This window comes from Sitodiplosis mosellana, unplaced genomic scaffold (genome assembly GCF_009176505.1).
Source record: "Sitodiplosis mosellana isolate CC-2019 unplaced genomic scaffold, AAFC_SMos_1.0 Smas_scaffold_6181, whole genome shotgun sequence".
Lineage (NCBI taxonomy): Eukaryota > Metazoa > Arthropoda > Insecta > Diptera > Cecidomyiidae > Sitodiplosis > Sitodiplosis mosellana.
The window spans coordinates 187598-206906 of record NW_022601422.1 but is presented as its reverse complement, the minus strand read 5'-3'; the positions used below and the strand labels follow the sequence as shown (position 1 = coordinate 206906).

Below are 19309 nucleotides of genomic sequence, written 5' to 3'. Positions count from 1 at the left end.
TGAAGCTTTTCCGTCCTATTATCGGTTTCACATAAAATGGTTACAAAATCGGCAAGAATGTATGCATATTGAACATTCTTGTTCATATTGAACTGTAAATTTAATTATTTTGAATGACTTAAAATCCAGGTAAATTTATTTTGAGAAATAAATAAACGATTTTGTCCAATTTTTTTAATCGTTTAATGAAGAAATTGAAATAAAAAAAAATTGTCTCCGTAAAATCGGTAACAAAAATGTTTCGTCAATGAAAAGCGTTTGTAAAATAAAGCGCCATCTACCAATGACTACCTCGCTCCACTGGAATGTGCAGAACTTTCATTGCAACCGTTTTTATGTAGTAAATAACCATACCTGACCCGCAATTTTGTTGGGTTTTTCCATTTTCATTTTTAAACTTCATTTTTTCTATGAAGTAATAAAGTATTATGATTTGATCAAAACTCGCGTCTCACATTTTTTCCAAATATTTCATGAATTTATTTGCTTCCTATGTTGCTTCCAAGAAAGTTTTACGCGTAGAGTCTTTTAGAACCTACGAAAGGACTCATTTAGGGTCTAGTTTGTTATTGCATAACAAACTATAATTGAGCCGTTACATGGAATGTACTACATCACAATGTATGGATGGATTAGATAGATAGCATACACAGTACAATAAATTTCAGGTCACCAAAAATTTTAATCACAATTTCTAGTTAGTCCCAGATAATAATTAAACATAAGAACAGAATCTGTTTTGGAATGAAAAAAAAAACCAAAGTTTTGGACCCCGATGGAGAAACAAAAAATAAACGAAGTTTTAATGTACATTGCACAATGTACGTTTCATGTGACGGTAATAAATAAACTCAAACTCGCAATGCTAACAAGTTGAATGCAGCGTTCTCCTTTTTTCCTAAAGCAACTATATTCTCGGCCTAAGGCTCGACCTGAGTGAGAGGTCGAGAAACGATCCTGTCAGTAATATTTATAGTTGTAATTTATTAGATCAAACTCCCATCACTGTCATGTACAATACAAATCAAAATTGCTTTCGCGTAGTTTATTTTAGGCTCAATCTTCGGCATATCACTGTTGTGTCTTCAACCAAATTTTAGCACTATCAAGGTTATTCCAAATAGATAGCAGTATAATTTTGTTTGAAACACGAAATTGATACTTCCCATTCAGAATATTCGCCGAATATTGATAGAAGAATTTGTTTGAATATTCGCATTTGAATGATTCCATTATGTCACTATTTGAGTATTACTTTTCTTATTGCATGATGGTTGATAACCGAATAAATATATTTCAGTGATCATTTTCAACATTAGTTGAAGCATTAGAATCGAAATTTTAAGTTTATTTAGAACGATATTTTCATTTCGTTCAATTTTCAAAATACCAATGAATGAACGAATCGAAATGATTTTCAACCGAAATTCATATCATATCCCTTTTCAATAGTGTCGCGGATAGAAATATCATCATGATAAAACCTATTTTTAGCTTCAGAGAGAGGCTGCGTGGAGTGCAAAGTGTGAGAGCGTGCACATACAAAATCTGTTCACATTTATATGAAATATGCAAAAACCATGGTAATAAGTCGCAAATACTAACACAAGCGTTTTGAAATTTAGAGAAAAATAGAAATATCGTCGTTTCATTTTTTTTCGCAATTCATAGATGAGTTAGTTCATCAGTTGCAATCTAAAACAAAAACGGAGTAATAAAATTTGTTTAAACGTATCAAAAGCAAACAAATCAATTTTGTAAATTTCATTATAAGAAAATGGCGGAACACGCGCATCAAACTCCACTAAATATAACATCCAATCTACGTCCGGTGCAAATATGGGTTTTTCAATGTCTTTTCGCACGAGAAAAGCTAATTTTAAGTTTGAATTTGTTTTTGCGCTCTTCGCTCACATTCCAGAATGTTATTTTGACGGTATGTTTGTAGTTAGCGTTAGTCAAGTTTGTTTGCCGTTGTGGCGGAATTTGAAATGAAAACACAATTCAAATGTGATGACGTCCAATTTGCTTGGATTTGTCAAGGTCAAAAACAGCAAATCAAAGCTAGACGATTATAATTTGCTAATTGGAAAGTCGAATAGGTTCTTTGAGCTGAGATCATTTCCTAAATATGTGATCATGGATTTTCTGTAGTGGAATGGAATCAAAAGAGGTGATTTACTTGACCAGTGTGATTGATACTTTATTACAAAAGTCATATGATTAAATATAAATATATATACGAATACATAGTAATAAAAAAACAACAATCGCTTTGAATTTTTTTTGAAAATGCTGGGACTGTTCAGCTTTGTTGTGATATAGTTGTCGCTTCTTTCATTGTTGAGTATATGTGATGGATATAGCTTATTTGCTGTAGAAAAAAAAATAGAATATGTGTTAAAAAAAATTGTGTGGATTTATTGACTATTGAATGTTCCGTACTAACCCGAGCAAGATTTTACGTCCAGCGCCAATATTTTGTCCAGCTTGAGTGGCACCTGGAAAAATAGAAAAAAAGAACAGATAATCAGTGATTCGTATTGCATGTGGGGCAAATTGATCACAACATCACTTCCATAAGCTCGCAATTTGTGACATTACAATAATATTTTTAAAAAAATTCTTATATTTTCACAAAAACCAAGAGCTACTACGCAAAAGAATAAAAGAAATATTTATAACATTGTCTTTAAGTGAAATGTTACCTTTGTTTTGACCGGCTTGGAGACCGACGATGGTTTCTCCAGCTTTCAATTGTTCTTCGGTGAATTCACGTTCGTTGGCATCGGCTGGTTTTGGTCCCAATTTCGGTCCATTCCATTTAGGATCTTTCCATACAGCACGGCCAAGGGCGAAGAATGTGTTTGTAACTCCTGCAATGTCTTTCTTTTCGAAGAGGTCGACTGTTTGGAAGACATCAATGTCTGGGACACCGTAGGCTTTCAATGCTTTTTGGAAGTTTTGGACGTTTTCCATCAATTTGAATGTGGCACCGCCTTCATTGATTTTAGCTACTGATCCTGGCTTAATTTTGTTGATCAATTTGCAGCAGACAACACCGTCCTTGAGGGTATCTTCGTAGGATTGACCTGCCGGGAATTTCCATCCAAGGATGGCTTCAATCCATTCTTGAGCTTCTTTGTCTTGAACTGGATCACGTTTGCTAGCCATCTGGAAATATGGACGAGAATTCATTTCGAATTAGTTAAACTATTTTCATACATCACTTTCTCATCATTTTTTTTTTTTCACTTTGAACAAATATTTCGTTTGGTTTTTGTGTCCATTTCTTATCGGTTCTCACAAATCACTTTTGAAAATGCACATTGAAATTTTGGTGTGCACTATGTTTTAATTCTGTTTGTCTGCACTGTTTCACTATCGTAAAATCTTATTACCTTAGCTGCTACTTGACGTTGCAAAGACATGTTGATTGGTTTGTTTTTCTGTATCAAATTTCAGAGATAGAAAGGATAAGTTGTTACTCGATTGGAGTCACTTTTCAAACTGATATCCATCCTAGATGATCCAGTCGCTTATAAAGGTTTTTTTCTGTCAATGTGTATATCGAACACGTTTGGATTGGTCGGTCGACTTTGGCTCAGCGCAATATATTTTAAACGAGCCAAAATCTTACACCGAATTTTCGCGAATCACCAATCTACCCACGGTCCACAATATGTCATGAGTGAAAATTCATAGCCACCGTACGGTAAATGAGTAATACTCTTAAAATGAGTAACATACTATAACAGACGGCCAAAATACGTATACATCGCCGAGCCATATAACAACAACAACAACCAAAATTACACCTTACGATATCCAAAGAGCATCCCCTGTGCAAATTTTTTGATTGTGGCTTATCAGTTTTCTCCATACAATTTATGCGTGACTAGTGAGTGCAATAAGTACCTAGGTCTATAGCCATAGCCATCTATTGCGTCCGTATGCGAACGGTGCAGTGCGACTGCTTCTTCTTCTTAACTAACACATCTATACATATAAGTCGCCATATTGGTTATAATGTTCACAAATGGCACGCAATACACTGTATACATTTTCAATATGGTCGCGCCCATTGTGTACGACAGTGTGAAGAAGAAGAAGCAGTATTATAAGAAACTGTGTATGGGTTTACATAGGGATGATCTATTGTGAGACATTTTCATTGGAGTTTTGTACGTACAATGATTGGGATTCAATCACTAGTAGGTTATACATTTGACTGACTAAACCGGCCAATTTGATTGAACTGGTTCAATATTGATTGAAATTGACTCAAATTCCGAACACAGTACGACCAAAAATCCAGTGAAAATGTCTCAAAATAGACAGCTAAACTATATCAATATTTTTTTCACAAGGGATACTTAACGAAATTCGCATGACATCGAAGAAGAAATAGAACGAAATAGAAGGTAAACATACGTATGATACGATGTGTAGAAAAAATTTCTATTTACATGTTCCTGTGCTATTTCAAATAATATTTCAGAATTTTGAACAGACGCTGTTCCTATACGCATTCATGTATATAAAGAGTTCGATTCATTGTATACAATTTATTTGTTTGTTTCTATGAAAATAGATTTCATAACATATTCTCCGTTGGTATTTTCCTCTCGATTTGATCATTCGAACATTTTTACGCGTCCAAAAACGAAACGCTTTTGTGCGGTCAATAATATTTCTCATTTAAATTGTCATACCGTGAAAAATCTGTCGTTTGTGCGCGGTTTTCCCACTTACACGGTGCATTTTCAAAATAATTGCATGTGAAATAGTTGAAAATGATGAAGAGAGAAAATTTGGGCATAAATATAATTACACGTTGTGACAAAAGACAAACAGATACACACACGTAATTATTTCGCGTTCCTTCGTCATTAAAACTGAAATTAAAATTGCATTAAACGCGCATTTTTTTCTTTTTGATTGCGAGTAAAGTATAGCATAGAAAGAATATCGAATGTGAAAGCAAGGGATTTTAACATTCAGTTTACCTTAATTTAATATGACCCACCGCCGACAACTTAGGAACTGAACATCTGTTATCTATCTTTTTGAAAAATAACATCGATCGGATTTAATTACAAAATCAAAGCATTCACAACATTTTTTTCAGTTATAATTATTTATATTTCTTCTTGAAAATGTGACCATTTATTCTTACCATTATCAAGTTTTACATTTAGCTGGTTAAACATTTTGGTTGTTTTCATTTAATTTTAACTTAAATATATATATTTTTGGGATCAAACTTTAGATTTCGTTTGCTTAATTTGTTTGGCTTTTGTGGCTTACAATAAAATATCTTGAAAATCAATCTATGCATAGGTATTAAGTATATACGTTGAATCATTGTGTGTGTTTTTTTGTTTTTGGTTTGTTTTGAATTGAGTGATATTGTGCAGTCAATGACAGATAGCTGAGGATATATGCTGAGCATAGAAACTCAGTAAGCTGAGATTGGGACATTTTGACTTTATGACGTGTAGTCCATATAAATGCATGATGAAATGCACGAAATTGTATGCGTGCCATCATAAATTTGTATGGACTACACGTCATAAAGTCAAAATGTCCCAATGTCAGCTTACTGAGTATCTATGCTCAGCATATATCCTCAGCTATCTGTCATTGACTGATCTTGTTTTTAAGTGTTTTTTTTTCTTTCTCCCTTGCTCGTTTGCTTGTGATTTTACCGTAAATGACAAACAATAGTTCCGATTTGATTATTTGTCTTTTTTATTTACAAAATCACTTTTGTGACCAACAAAATACGTATATTCTATCCAATCAACGAATCAATTGATCAAGTGCATGTGTGTGTGTGTTTGTGTGTATTCAGAAATTCTTATTTTCCCAATGAAAAAATTCTATAACGATTCTGGCGCCTCTTATGCAAATCTTAGCTGTCGTATACAATTTTAGGTAGATTGTGAAATGTTCGAAATCCCATTTGCTACAAAAGTACTGGGCTCTTGTTGTTGCTATTCATCGATACAGTCGGACATCATGTGATGGATGGGACGTATACTCTAGTTTTTTTTCCTTTGTTCTAATTTATGTTTATATGTTTCCGTGTGTCAAACTTTTCAAGCGTTTGCTAAAGATGAATGCTCAAAATTGACGTGTTATCATCGACCAAAGGACCTATTTGAACTCATATTTCGTGCTGAGAATGTGTTCCTCTCAGTCTCAGTGTATTTCTCTCATCATGTTTGCAAATGACCCAATTCACGGAACGCAACCGCGAACAGTCACACTTTTACGCTCTTGCATTATTTTGAAGTCGATAGATTGACGAACCATTCGCAGTGAAGCGCGGCTATTCATTTGATTTTCTGTTTTTCTTCTGTTCCAAGGACAACCAATTCTATCCAATTCTATCGCTGCTTAAGCTTACGATATTGCTATATAATATACTTCCATTTTGTTTTAGACAAGCATTTTCTTTTATTTACAACTTATAACCAAAATCACCGTAATGATTGATAGCCCTAGAAAAAAAAGGTTTAATCGTCACAAAATATCGCAAGGGTTTTATGAGAGATCACGGAATTTTTTTCTTTGACAAAAAACTTTTTTCAAACCAAAATTTTCCTAACATTCCTGAAATTCCTATATTTAATGAATGAGTTTTCTTTAAAAAAATTCCTTCACTTTGAAACTAAAACCTCAATTTTCGTTTGTCATTGTGTTTGCTTTTGCGTTTGCTTTTGCTTTTGATTCGCCAAACTCTACAACAAAAGAAAGTCAATTCGACATTATGAACTCAAATAAAATCAAGTCTATAAATAAATCACAAGGTTCTTCATTTTGTAAACTGTTCGATTGGTACTGTGATGGGAAAATGTTTGTTCGATAATTAGTTGTCCAGTGTTTTTTTTTTTTTTTTTTTGAATGACTGAATGCTACTGAATGAATCAACTAAAAACGAATTCCTGCAAACACAGGACGAATAGAAGAAAATCAATCAATCGAACAGTCGAACGAAGACATGAATGACCTCCAAGATTTCAACATTAGTGTGGTTTTTGGACAGAAAGTCTTCATTTTCTAATGTTGCATACAATTATTTACAAAATACGAAATGACATTCAAGGAATAATGTTAATGTTTGGATATAATATTTGCGATTGCATGACTAGAATTACGTGCTAAAGAGTGTGTCGCATGGAGCTCGCCCTGCAAAATTTGGATTCCTATGACATTTATTTGTTACTTATCGATCGAAATGAAATTAACTTTATAGACACATTTTATTTCATGTTTCTTTCTTCATTTTGTTTTCTGTTTCATTTTCAATGGAGATTCTAATGGTGGAACGTTTTGCTGACAGTAGTAATTTAAATAGAAAATGCGTGTGTGTGTATGTTTCTTTTCTCTTTGAATTATTTTCACTAAGTTGAAAGACGTTTACAATTGGTTTGGTTTGTTTGCTACTTTAAAATAAGTGATTCGCTGTAGTTGGTTTGCTGAATCCTCCTAGCGGGTCAAGTAGATAGCCAGCTGAGCTGCCGGCGCTCAGTAACGATGAGAACGGTGATGATAGTGCGGCCGCCGATAGTGCATGATGATGGTGCTGATGATTCGATAGGCCGGAACCCAAGTTCGTCTGTTTGTTATTATTGTTGTTGAGCAATTGATGATGGCTATTGTTACTGTTATTCTGCAATAGTGTGTTCGATCCACCGATCCATTTATTGTTATTCACGTTCAAATCGTCGGTTAATTTTCCTTTATACAAAAAACAAAGATAGAAAAAAACGTGGAGAAAAAGAACAAATCGATTAAAAAACAAGTTCGACAAGTGATTTTTTTTTTGCATTGCAAAAACAACAGAAATGAACGGAAACATGATTTATTTCAGTTTCAATATGTCAAAAAGTGGAAAAGTACAACTTTTTTGTCTGGGTATTGGGCAAAAACTAAGTCGAAAAAAAAACAACAACCAACAGTCGGAACATTGGAATAAAAAAGAGTGAGCACAACCGGAAAGAGAAAGAGAACGAGTAGAATCATAAAATCAAGTGGAGATGAATTGCTTTCTCTCGCTCTCTCCCTCTCGTTTGGACAAGAGCAAAGAATAGTGACAAATCGTTTTCGTAAATTGTTTTAGCATCTCGAATATGGAGTTTATGAGTGGTGTGATTTATGAAAGAAAAAAATCTAATTTTGGTTGTGCGCACTGGAAATGTGTCTGTTTGCCGATTGGTTTGCTGCTCGTGTCCATCCTTCAAGTCATTCGGAGGCGAATGTAATGAACTAGACAAATTTGAACGATTGCATCCGTAGATGTCTATTGATTTCCCTCTCATATTTTGTTCGGTGGTCACACGCGAACCGTAAAAGGGACTGGAAAAGAGATGGAGGAGTGAAAAAATTTTTTTGGCCAAGATGTATGTGGCAACAATGGATTTATATCGCAATATAATACTAACAACAACAACAACAAAAGCAGCAGCAAAAAAAACCAAAAGATAGAAAATGCTTTTGTCGAATCATAGAATAATATATAATCATATCCACTTATCGTTAAAATAAATATCGATGAACAGCAACACACGAGAATGTAAAATCGTCTTCGGGGCCAAATAAATGTACGATACTTGGCAGACTATTGCCAAAGACGCAAAATTTGCCTTCGCAACAAGCGAAAATTCTCCCCATTTCGTTCGATCTGTGCACTCATGACAGATCCTCTTTATCATTTTTATATGTTCGTTTCGACTGTTTTGTGTGTCGCATGGTTATATTTACCAACATCTTAATATGATTTTATAGTGCAGCACTGAATGACCGTCCGCATATGCAATAAAATCGTCGAAACCAAATCTTATAAAAACATAACGGTCACATTATTTCTGATTTTTTGTTTGAATACTTTTGATTTTTCTTTTTATTGCATAATCATGATTATGATGCGTTCAAATGTTTATCGACAATCGGTTATATTGGGTGATTTAGATTCGATTTTCAAAATACCTATCACAAAGCAATGTATTCTAGGCTTTGTCTCTCTTTCTCTTCCTCTCTCTCTCTTTTGCTTTCTCTACTTAACCATTGCCTTTTAATAATTTGCGTATTTCTAAACTATTGAAGAAGAAGAAACAAATCGGTGGGGCTATATAACTCAATAAAAAACAACGCTACAAATATACCGCGTGTATTCCCTGCGCACACTACGTTTATACCATTTTCACGCTTACGCTTATTTTATACATAGTTTGATACAAAGTCGATGGTATATTTGAGGCATATTTTTAGCGTGAACCGCATGCAAAGCATACGGATAGAATACTTTGACTTAGCGTATGATTCTAGCGTATGATCTAATGAATCCAATCAATTAAATGTATTTCTCCATTGGCTTCTCTAGTCGTTTAGTTGAGACTTAACTGGCTTGGATAGCGTCTAAAACCATTAAATGGCAACGTGAAAAGTAGCGACAAGAAGTTCAAAACTACCGTCATTCAACTATACGATGATTTGCAACAAATACATACACACACAAACCGTACCTTCGAGCGAGTGAAATTGGCGGCGCCCAAAAAGATTTTCAATACTTCTCTCGCACAAAACACTTTTTATTGCATTTAATTTGGAAAATTGGCTTTTTGCTATTCATTTATTTGAATTAATGTCAAAATTAGTGTGGCGCACATTGTCACCATTCTACGCTGTAATATCAATTTAAATTGAAGACGATTTTCTCTTCCGCGCGTTCTCATTCTCACATGTTGCCAATGGGAGAGAGAGAGAGAGAGAGAGAGAGAGAGAGAGAGAGAGAGAGAGAGACATTGTAACTTCCATTGCGTGATGGAAAAAGTGGCTGTAACAACCAGACACTCCAACATCAAGATCCGATCCCAAAATGAAAATGGTTTCTATACTCAACGAAGATACCATTTGTCGTATGGTTTTCTTTCTTCATTTTTGTCAGCTAATATTTTCGAGAGAGACTTTTTTCTGACACTACTTTGCGAATCGAAAGTGATTGTGTCTGCGAGTGCAGTAGCGTCGTACAATGCATTTAAAAGTGTGAGCTCTTCATTTTTTTTTCATGCTCTTCTCGGTCTTGCATATTTTTTAATCCGTTTGTGGCTTCGGCTCCACGCCAACTATGAATAAAACGAAATAAGCTACACAAATTTTTCTAATGGAAACACATTCTTTTTTATTCTTTCTGACATTCGGAGAAAATAAAAAAAATGGAATGAACGAAATTCCGTTATGAAAAAACGAAAAGTCATTTTCATGAAAAACCAACACAGAACAAAAACACCATGGAAATGGAGCGAGAATGAAATTTGGACCGAAAACTTGCTTATCAATTCAGTGTTTGTTTTGCAAACATATGCAAAAGATTGACCTTATGAACATAACACCAAAGTTCTTGCTATTGAAATCTTGCTCTTTGCAATCAAATGCAGTGTTCGGTTGTTATTTATTTTCGGTTATCCGTTCAATTCACACTCTCCGGTGTTTTGTGCAATTTACTTTCATCTAAAAACCGACGAAGTGGAGCAAAAAATATTTTTTTTCTTCCTTTTCTCGGTTGTTGAATGAAATTCAATGAACAACAAAACATTTTTTGTTCAAATAAAACAGTCGAATGTGTGAAAGAGAACGAAAGATAGAGAGAGGGCAACACACTCAATCATATTACGGATCGTACGAGTGTCCATAAATTCATATGCTTCCATGTGTGTAGATTGCATATGTTTAACGGAAAATTGCTATACGAAATATCTTGAATTGAAAAATATAAATTCAAATTAAGGAAAATTATTCGACACAAACAATCTCTCCTTCCCTCTCGCTCTCTCTCTCTCTCTCTCTCTCTCTCTCTCTCTCTCTCTCTTTCGTGAGCATGCTGAAATGCTGTCTATTGTGTGTTGCCACGACGATATTTTTGTATGTTACGTTTTATGTGTCTGCATTCTTTTTCGACAATATCGTTTGGTCCAGCCCCGAATGCCAGAATTAAACGCGATAAAGGCAGCTAGTGTTATGTGAGCGTATCAAGTTATTTGTAGCTTAAACAGATCGAATAATGAAAATCACGGACAAAGATTTATGTAAACGTGAAAAAATGGCGAACAGACGAGAAAAAATTCAAGTCATTGGTTGTGCCGTTGACCACCTAACAAAGACTCTTTGCACAGAGCAAGAGACACTTCACAAAAAAAAATTCAAATTTCCATTTGGGTAATTTATAGCTTGCATTGCACCTTGCAAGAAACTAACCATTTAAGGGTTTGATGTCACCGTTCGAATGATGGGACGAAGCACTTGAATTGGGCGTTGTGGAAATGGTGGAATTCGGTGAACCTGGTTTGATATCCTTTGGTGTTGTATTCCCAATGGATTTTCCTTCTGATTTGATCGGTGAATCGGATGACGTATTCGTAACCTTTTGCTGTGCCAAACGCTCTTGCTTACGGAATTTCGCGCGTCTATTCTGGAACCAGACCTTTGAATAGAACAAGAAAATTAATCAGATTAGAAAATGACGATTTTAAAACTAAGGCTATAAAATGAAATAATTAAAAGAGATTTTTCAGCACAAATTCAAAGAAGTTGAAACAAAAACGATGGAAAGAATTATAACGATATTAAAAATGACGTGATTCATTGATATTATTTTTGTCGCAATTAAAAAAACTCAAACACGAATTGAAAATTCCATTTTGTTTTTTTTTCTCTTTTTCAATGAAAACGCTACAGGCACATTCATAACGTTCAGTTTATTGGCATTGCTATGTTGCTTGTTTTGTATACGTATTTACGCGTGATCATTGTGAAGAAACATTAACATGTTTCGGCCGGTTTCTGTTTACTCGGTCTCTCTAGCTAAAATCATTTCACTTGCGATATTTGGATACGCTGACAAAGAGGAATTCGACTCGGACACCGAATCGCTCAAACAATCCAAAAATAAAACTTTTCGTAATAATGCGGGGGAGAGGCTCTTTGCATATACTTGCTTACGATGGTTGTTTTTCTATTTTAAACACACGTTGTAAAGCGATACGGATTTTTCACCGATTACTCATTTATCCAAAGTCGCACAAAAATATTATGGTACGTAACATTAGCTCATACGCAACGCGTTTTTTCTTCTTTTTTTTTCACAACGACATTGGATGCTATTTTTAAGTAAATTTTCAGTCAGTAAAATCGTTTCGTTTCGAAATATGGCACATTGCAATTCCAAATCGCGAATGGCCACTAAAGAAGTAACTGATCTAAATTTAAACGCTTTTCTGATTCAATCGAATGAAATACAGAACCAACAACGAGTGACGATTTACAGTAAAGCTGCCCAAAAATGGGCGCCCTCGCGATTAAAATCAAACGAAATATTTGTTATTTATAAATATCTACTTTCCACTGGTGTTATTTTTAAATTGCTCACATTTGTAAGGTCTTACTGTATTTGTTCGTTTGAAAAAATGTACAACAGCTGGCCCCAAATTTTTCACACTGTTTTCACTTGATTGCTGAATCATCTCCAGATAATTGTTTTCATTGGTCATGTTTGGGATCACCCGACATCATTTTATTGCTGTGTGAATGTTTGCCCACTTACGAGAACGATCAACGTTCACCAAATGAACATGCGCATATTCACATCACTCATGTTAACGAAAGATAAATGGGAAATTCGACTAAATCGTAAACATTTTCAAACGAGAGAAAATTGAAATTCAATGTGAATAAAAAAGAAGAATTATTTCAAACTCGGCAAAATTTTATTAGCAACTTGGTGCGCAAAGGTTTTGCAGGTTTTAAGATTGATTTGTTTTGATTCGTAAATTAACATTTACATTAAGATGAAAGGATTGCATTCATTTCACAGAGAATTCAACGTTTGAGCGTGGTGAATATTTGGTTGGTTATTTATGGTGTCGACCAAAAACTGATTTTCTACTTTCGAAACTGAAATCAAAATGGTGTAAGAGAATTCCAGAGCAAGAATTGAAGTGTAGTTGCATTGCTGAAAATTGTACAAATTGCGTAGTAGTATACCAATACAACTGTGCCATCGGTCTCCGTTCTCTGGAACGCAGTGGCATTGATCATGGGCAAACAAGCGGAAAGAATGCACAAACGAGACACGACCCCAACCAGCCGATAAAACAATACGGGAAAATTAAGCAAACCTGTGCAAGGAATCAAAAAAGGGATTTCGTTCATTTACAAGATAAATACACGGAGAGATCTCCCTGCGGAGATGTTTATTTATTTATTTTTCATCTCCTTTTCCTCCTGGTACTTCGCCACTTTTCTCTTTATTGTGTGATTTTCTTAATGTGGCCCGTTTTCTCCCTCTCTCTCTCTCTCTCTCTCTCGCTTTCTGGCATTTGCCCTGGCTTCACTTGGCTTGGCTTGGCTTTACTCTATTTTGTTTGCTTTTTGAATTACTTCAAGCATTGTGTTTTTTATTTGCATTCTCTTTGCTCTTCTGCTCTGACAATCCATGTACAATTTTCTCGGTGCCGATGTGAAACCAGGCGCGCAAGTGCTTTAATTTTTCCAAATACGCTATACCTAATCCCCAATAACATTTAAATTGACAAACCATTGTCAACCGCAGCACTCTTTCTATGCGCGCATCGACAAATTCGGAATTAAAATGCCGCTTCTCGTGCTCCGCACAGTTCACATTCTCGTTATGACATCATGGAGTCTGATTGCCGTTCGGTGTGTTCTATTCCCACCAATCATTCAGATCAGCGTTCAAATGCTTCAAATGAAAATCATTCAATTCAGTCGTGATTGACCTCAAAATAGCATGCGTTTCATCGTGTGCGTACGCCGTCAACACGAACTTTGAGTTGCAATTTCAAATCCGTTCAGTTTTGTTCACATGACAAATGGCACATTCATGGTGTCCTCTCTTTGCCCACGAGCTCACCGTTCGACGGAAAATGGCTGGTGAGGCAAAGTTGAAGTAATTATAATATACAAAATGAGATGTTAAGCAATATCATGAATTTTAGCAAGCAACCCGTGTGAAAAATTTGTGACTGACTAGCCAGCCGTCTAATTTCGGACTTTTTGGCTGACTATCAGTAATTAAAAGTGATGAACAAAATATTCGACTGTAGTCAACTTCAGTTTAGTCATCTAGTAGCCAAAAAGTCCGAAATTAGACGGCTGGCTGAAAGAATAACTAAAAGTGATTATTTCTACACAACATTCTTGAATTCAATCAACTTAGCCAGTTTTAGTTATTTGCAGCTACATACAACTGAGTGACTGTCAGTCACTTTATTTGCACACGGGAAACCATTTTCAAAGGTTTTTTTTTGCCAAAACTTTCCATCCTATCGAGATGGTATAGTCTCCCATTTGGCGCCTTATTTACATCGGGTGGGAAATTAGCCAAAAGTTATGCATGGGAAATTAGCTCAACGATAATTTCAGCAGTATTTAATCAATCATACAACCAAACAATTTTTGGTCGCACTCGCATTCGCTTCGCTTTTTTCATGCAAAATGCAAATGTTTCACTGTCAAACTGTTTTTTTTTCTATCTTAGTATATTATTTGCTAAAAGATTGCGAATGGAATGGAAACGCGGACGCTAGCGTATTTTACGCACGTGCACCAGCCAGTAACGGAGTGTGTGTGTGAGAGAGAGAGAGAGAGAGAGAGAGCGGTGCACAAACAAAAATATGAATTCTATTGACCGTAAAAAGGGTTGTACATTGATTAGTTAGTCCGAGAGCTGGAAATCGAAGCAAATGCTTGCAAACAATAATGGAGGCGCATCATCGTCCAATAGCGACATAAACACACAATGAAAACGCCAAAAGAAAAATGGAAAGAAACCGAACCCATTCCGGATTCGTTGATGCTAAGCAATTTGGTTTGTGTTTAACAACACACAGACAACGGCAAATAAATAACAATTGGCTTGATGTATACATAGAAAACCATCGAGAAACATTTCGTCAACTCAAATTCCATCGCATCGTGAAAACTCCAAACAGAATGAATATTCCCCAATTTGTTCACTCACGTAATTTAAATTCAAGACAATTTCTCTGAGCGCATGAATCAAACCAAAGAAGAAGAAGAAAGACAACGTTGAATTTATTAAATTGCCAATGGTTAAATGTATCGATGTGTTTCTATTTCAAGACTTTCTCTCACTGAACCCACTGGTTCGTTTTTGTATCCGTAATCATTTTAACCACATGATCATTTGTTGCCGTTGTTATGTGACGCTTTGTGGTTTTTTGCCATTAGTTCAAAGAATGGAGAGCGAGTAAAACTGACACAAAATTGATTTTAGTTTTGCAACAATGCGTTTCTTTTTGGTTGTTGCTGTTTTTTGAGATTTTTAATTAGATTTACGGAGATTGTAATCAAGAGTTGTTTTGGTTTATATAGAAAACGAATTTGCCGAAAAGTTCCCAATTTCAACGACGAAATGGAATGATTGTTGAGCGAATGAGATGTCATTCCGTTTTTTTTCTACTCCGAATGTTTGTCTGCACAATTTCTGAACGAAAGTGCAGCATTGAAATTGTGCAATCCCAATAAAATTTCAAACCATTCATTCATTTGAGATTGGCTCATCCAAATACAGAACCGAAAATCCAATTCTACAAACAACAAACTATGTCAAATGAGTGAATCAACTGATTTCATTTCTATTTTGGATTCAAGACTCTTCTCCACTTCCAACTACTAGAATCACTTTGTGAAATCAGAATGGAGATAATTCGTTGGAATGGAAGGGGGTCATTGGCGTGTGCACATACACTAATTTAAGCAATACTCTTTTCGATTGCTGCTTTTAATCACGTATTGGATGAAAATCAGAGGCAAAACCGAAAAAGATTTAACGATGCTGTGTGGAAGGGCAAGCAATAATGAACCGAACGAAAGAGAAATCACACAACAACATACGTGCACATCAAAGTGCAAAGGAAATGAACAAATGAATACTTGCTGTTTATGATTGTTCTCCTTATCTGGAGGCCAAAAAGACACACAATCCCAACACAGGTAGATATATATACATTTGTGCTAAGATAATGGATGGAAAACACGAACATTTTCTACATATCGGAATGTACACACTCTATAGAGTGTTGATGTCGACTTTTGTTTCAAATAAATTTGACTGAAGAATGTTTTTACTGACCATTTAGAAATTAATAGGAAACTTTGAGTGAAAATGACTTTTTCTTCTGTGATTTTTTTTGTAGCTCTTCTATTTACAAAGACTTGATAGTTGCCGCTCAAATTGACTGTTTAAGGCTCACCGAGAGAATTACCGGCCTCATGAGACAGTGGGGGAAATGGAAAATTGAACATGTCCATTTGCGTTCAGCATAAAGTATCTTCAAGACCTGTCAAATGTTCGGCTACTTTAAAATATCGCTTAGCAATTAAATGTTGATTAGATGATGCAGCACATATAATGGACATTTGTGCATAAAATGGTTTGGCCAAGAAATTGCAATAGCAGCTCTCTCTCTCTCTCTCTCTCTCTCTCTCCCTCTTTCACTCTGCATCACTCTGCGTGTATGTCTATCTAAATGACTGAACATATTAAAATCATTCGTAGCAGTTTGGCCCTAATGTTTATTTAATGAAATTATCCAAAAGTAAATTTAATATGTGCATCCAATTCTCAGAGTAACATTTATACCACAAATAATTTCGAAACGATGTAGTCACTTTTCGATGTCGAACGGATCATCGATTTAAATCAGAGAGTGTTATGAGCTGATGTCAGCAGCACATAGTGACGTCAGCTGCTGACGAGTATGCGTTGCGTTATTGTAACGTATACACCGTACAAAATTCATATACCACTTCAGATTTGCCAAGGAGGATCAGGACTTGGCAAATCTGGAGGGGAATATGAATTTTCTACTGTGGATGCATTACAACACCGCAACATATACTCGTCAGCAGCTGACGTCAATAAGTGCTGCTGACATCAGCTCATAGCACGCTCTGATTTAAATTGACTCACTTCGATTTTGAGCACATGCAATTCTATAACATACAGAAATGAGCCATTGTCAATAGTCCACAGCTTAGGCAATATTGCTCATTTTACCAGAAAGAAAAATAAAATCACCACCCCGTTGCGCCGAAAATGGCAAGGTTTTTACGAACAAGTGTGTGGTATGAAGTTTGCCTATTGGCTGTGTGCTACTGTTACTGCACACACAACATGAAATAGAGAGGCAGCGTGTGTGTGTGTAACGTAGTAGCTTCAGTGCGCAGTTTTAATGTACGCATAAAACGTAAAAGTACTACATTTCGTTCGCTCGTTTGGATGAATTCAGAAAATGAGAAAACCATATGAGGTTTTGTGTATAGTTAATAATATACTACTTGTTTAACAATTTAATTCAATTTACACGATTAATCACGAACAAAAGCGCACCAGAACTAGGATGCACAATCAATGCGTATTAATGGATGCGAGACAGAGAGGCAGTGAGGAAGAGAGCCAGAGTGAGAGAGCAACATAAGAGAGAAAGTGAAGTCTCGGTGTATAATGTTGGAATGAATCAATCGAATTGCTGGAGATTTTGTTCGGGTGGCTCGCCCTCGACCAACGTCAACTATTCGGAATCAGCAGAGAATAATTTTTCAAAGTTATTTGAAATACCATGGAGGGTGACTCCATGATTTTTTCCCTACTTCTTCTTCTCCTTTTTAGCACTACATGAAATGTAGAGCTACTAATCTGCTTATATTCTTTTTTCTTAATACTTTTTGAGTGATGAAACGAATTATGGTGAATTTGAATCTTATGCTCATATTTTTAATTTTTATTTAATTTAAAACAGGTGCAGTAACGACAAATAAGTGCACAATATCTCAAAGCGCCAATCAAATTTTTATTATCAAATGTTGTTTAAAAATTACATTAATTTTTCGTATAACATTTTCTGAGTCTTGAACAGAATTAAAGTGATTTTAGATTCTATGCTCATATTATTTATTTAATTTAAACCAAAGGCAGTATATTTCAAAAAAGAAATTAAATCAAGATCTTGTAATTCATTTTGCAAATAAATATATTACTTCAAAGTTACTTTGATGAAATACATTTCATGTAGTGCGCCAAAAAATAGTTTGTTGTGAAACAACAAAATAGATTAAGTAACTAAAAACTCAAGAACGCAGAGCGGAGCGAAGTTAACAAATGAGCACAATACTCAGAATACTCAGCTCAAACATTCTAAATTTTATCGCACAGATCACTCGCCATTTATAATTTTTGGCTCTTCAAATAATAAATGATGTAATACACTTGATCAATACATCAAGCCATTTGCCGAACAGTTTTTCTCTCTCTTTCTCTCATTTCCTTTGAATGTGAAACGCTTGGATTGACTCCTGCTGCCGTGTTTCTCAAATGGGTTACTAGGCAAAAGCAAAACAACAAACACACATTCTGCGGTTCTTGACTTCTCCCATTTTTTATTCAACTGGAAAAAGTTTTGATAGCCTTAAACAAGAGCAACTTCAAATTAACAGGTTCGTTTTTTTTTTGTTTCAACATATTTGAACCGGAACGGTGGTACGGTAATTGAAGCGAAACCATCACTTCATTTTGAATGTTTGCAGTCGATTTAATTTCAAAAATATTATAGTTTTTACAAATGTAATGGATCTGTCATATTTTAAATAAAATGTTTTTTGTATCGTGGTTTTTATTATATTTCCTCCCCTAAAATTAACATTAATGCTCATTTATAATAATAGATCAGTACTATTTAATTGATATCATATTACATGAAAGCAAATTGTTTTTCTGGAATTTGATGCATGGTAGTGACATAAAAGGTAATTAAGTAGCGATATAATACTGATAAACTTGAGAATGCTGGACCTATTTATTCCAGAAAACTAAAACGATATTTTGGTAATTTTCATTTTCTACAACAGATGACAAATAAAACAATCATCACAAAAATAATAAAGAAAACAGATAAAAAGTGTAAAAACTTGTAAAAAAGATTTATTTTTCTGTTATGTCAACAAACAAACAGAAATTGGTCATGAGCTGGTAATAATCACCCGAAATTTACTCGATAGATAGGAAAAAAGTGTGTAAACTGCATATGAATTTTAATGTGATGTCGTGTGTGCTGTTGTTTGTGCATTTATTTGGCCAGTTCATCAATAATAATGTTTTATATATGAATTACAAATTGTTGAATATTTCAAAGGTTTTGTTTGCGCAAAAACTGCGCATTTTACTCTTTCTCTTTTTCTATCGCTCTTTCATTCTTTTTATCTC

General features: G+C 34.9%; 2 protein-coding genes and 1 long non-coding RNA gene across 3 annotated transcripts in view; 1 reads left to right on the top strand and 2 right to left on the bottom strand.

Annotated features, from left to right (window-relative positions):
- Positions 1 to 2177: 2177 nt before the first annotated feature.
- On the bottom strand, positions 2178 to 3586 carry LOC129576187 (muscle-specific protein 20). The gene is made up of 4 exons (XM_055460865.1): positions 3402 to 3586; positions 2709 to 3174; positions 2450 to 2501; positions 2178 to 2374 (listed from the first exon to the last, which is right to left on the bottom strand). Exons 1-4 carry the CDS (start codon positions 3429 to 3431, stop codon positions 2368 to 2370), a joined length of 555 nt encoding a protein of 184 aa, XP_055316840.1. The 5' UTR covers positions 3432 to 3586; the 3' UTR covers positions 2178 to 2367.
- Positions 3587 to 5173: 1587 nt separating this feature from the next.
- Positions 5174 to 19309, bottom strand: part of LOC129576405 (paired mesoderm homeobox protein 2B-like) — a 39701-nt gene continuing 25565 nt past the window's right edge. Inside the window, exons 4-5 of the mRNA XM_055461517.1 lie at positions 11263 to 11488; positions 5174 to 7749 (exon numbers count right to left, since the gene is read on the bottom strand). Of these exons, the coding sequence (XP_055317492.1) occupies positions 7457 to 7749; positions 11263 to 11488 (519 nt within the window). The 3' untranslated portion in view covers positions 5174 to 7456. The remainder of the gene's footprint in view (positions 7750 to 11262; positions 11489 to 19309) is intronic.
- On the top strand, positions 11482 to 18715 carry LOC129576408 (uncharacterized). Its single transcript, XR_008688883.1, has 2 exons — positions 11482 to 16041; positions 16245 to 18715. It is a non-coding gene; the product is annotated as an uncharacterized LOC129576408 (long non-coding RNA).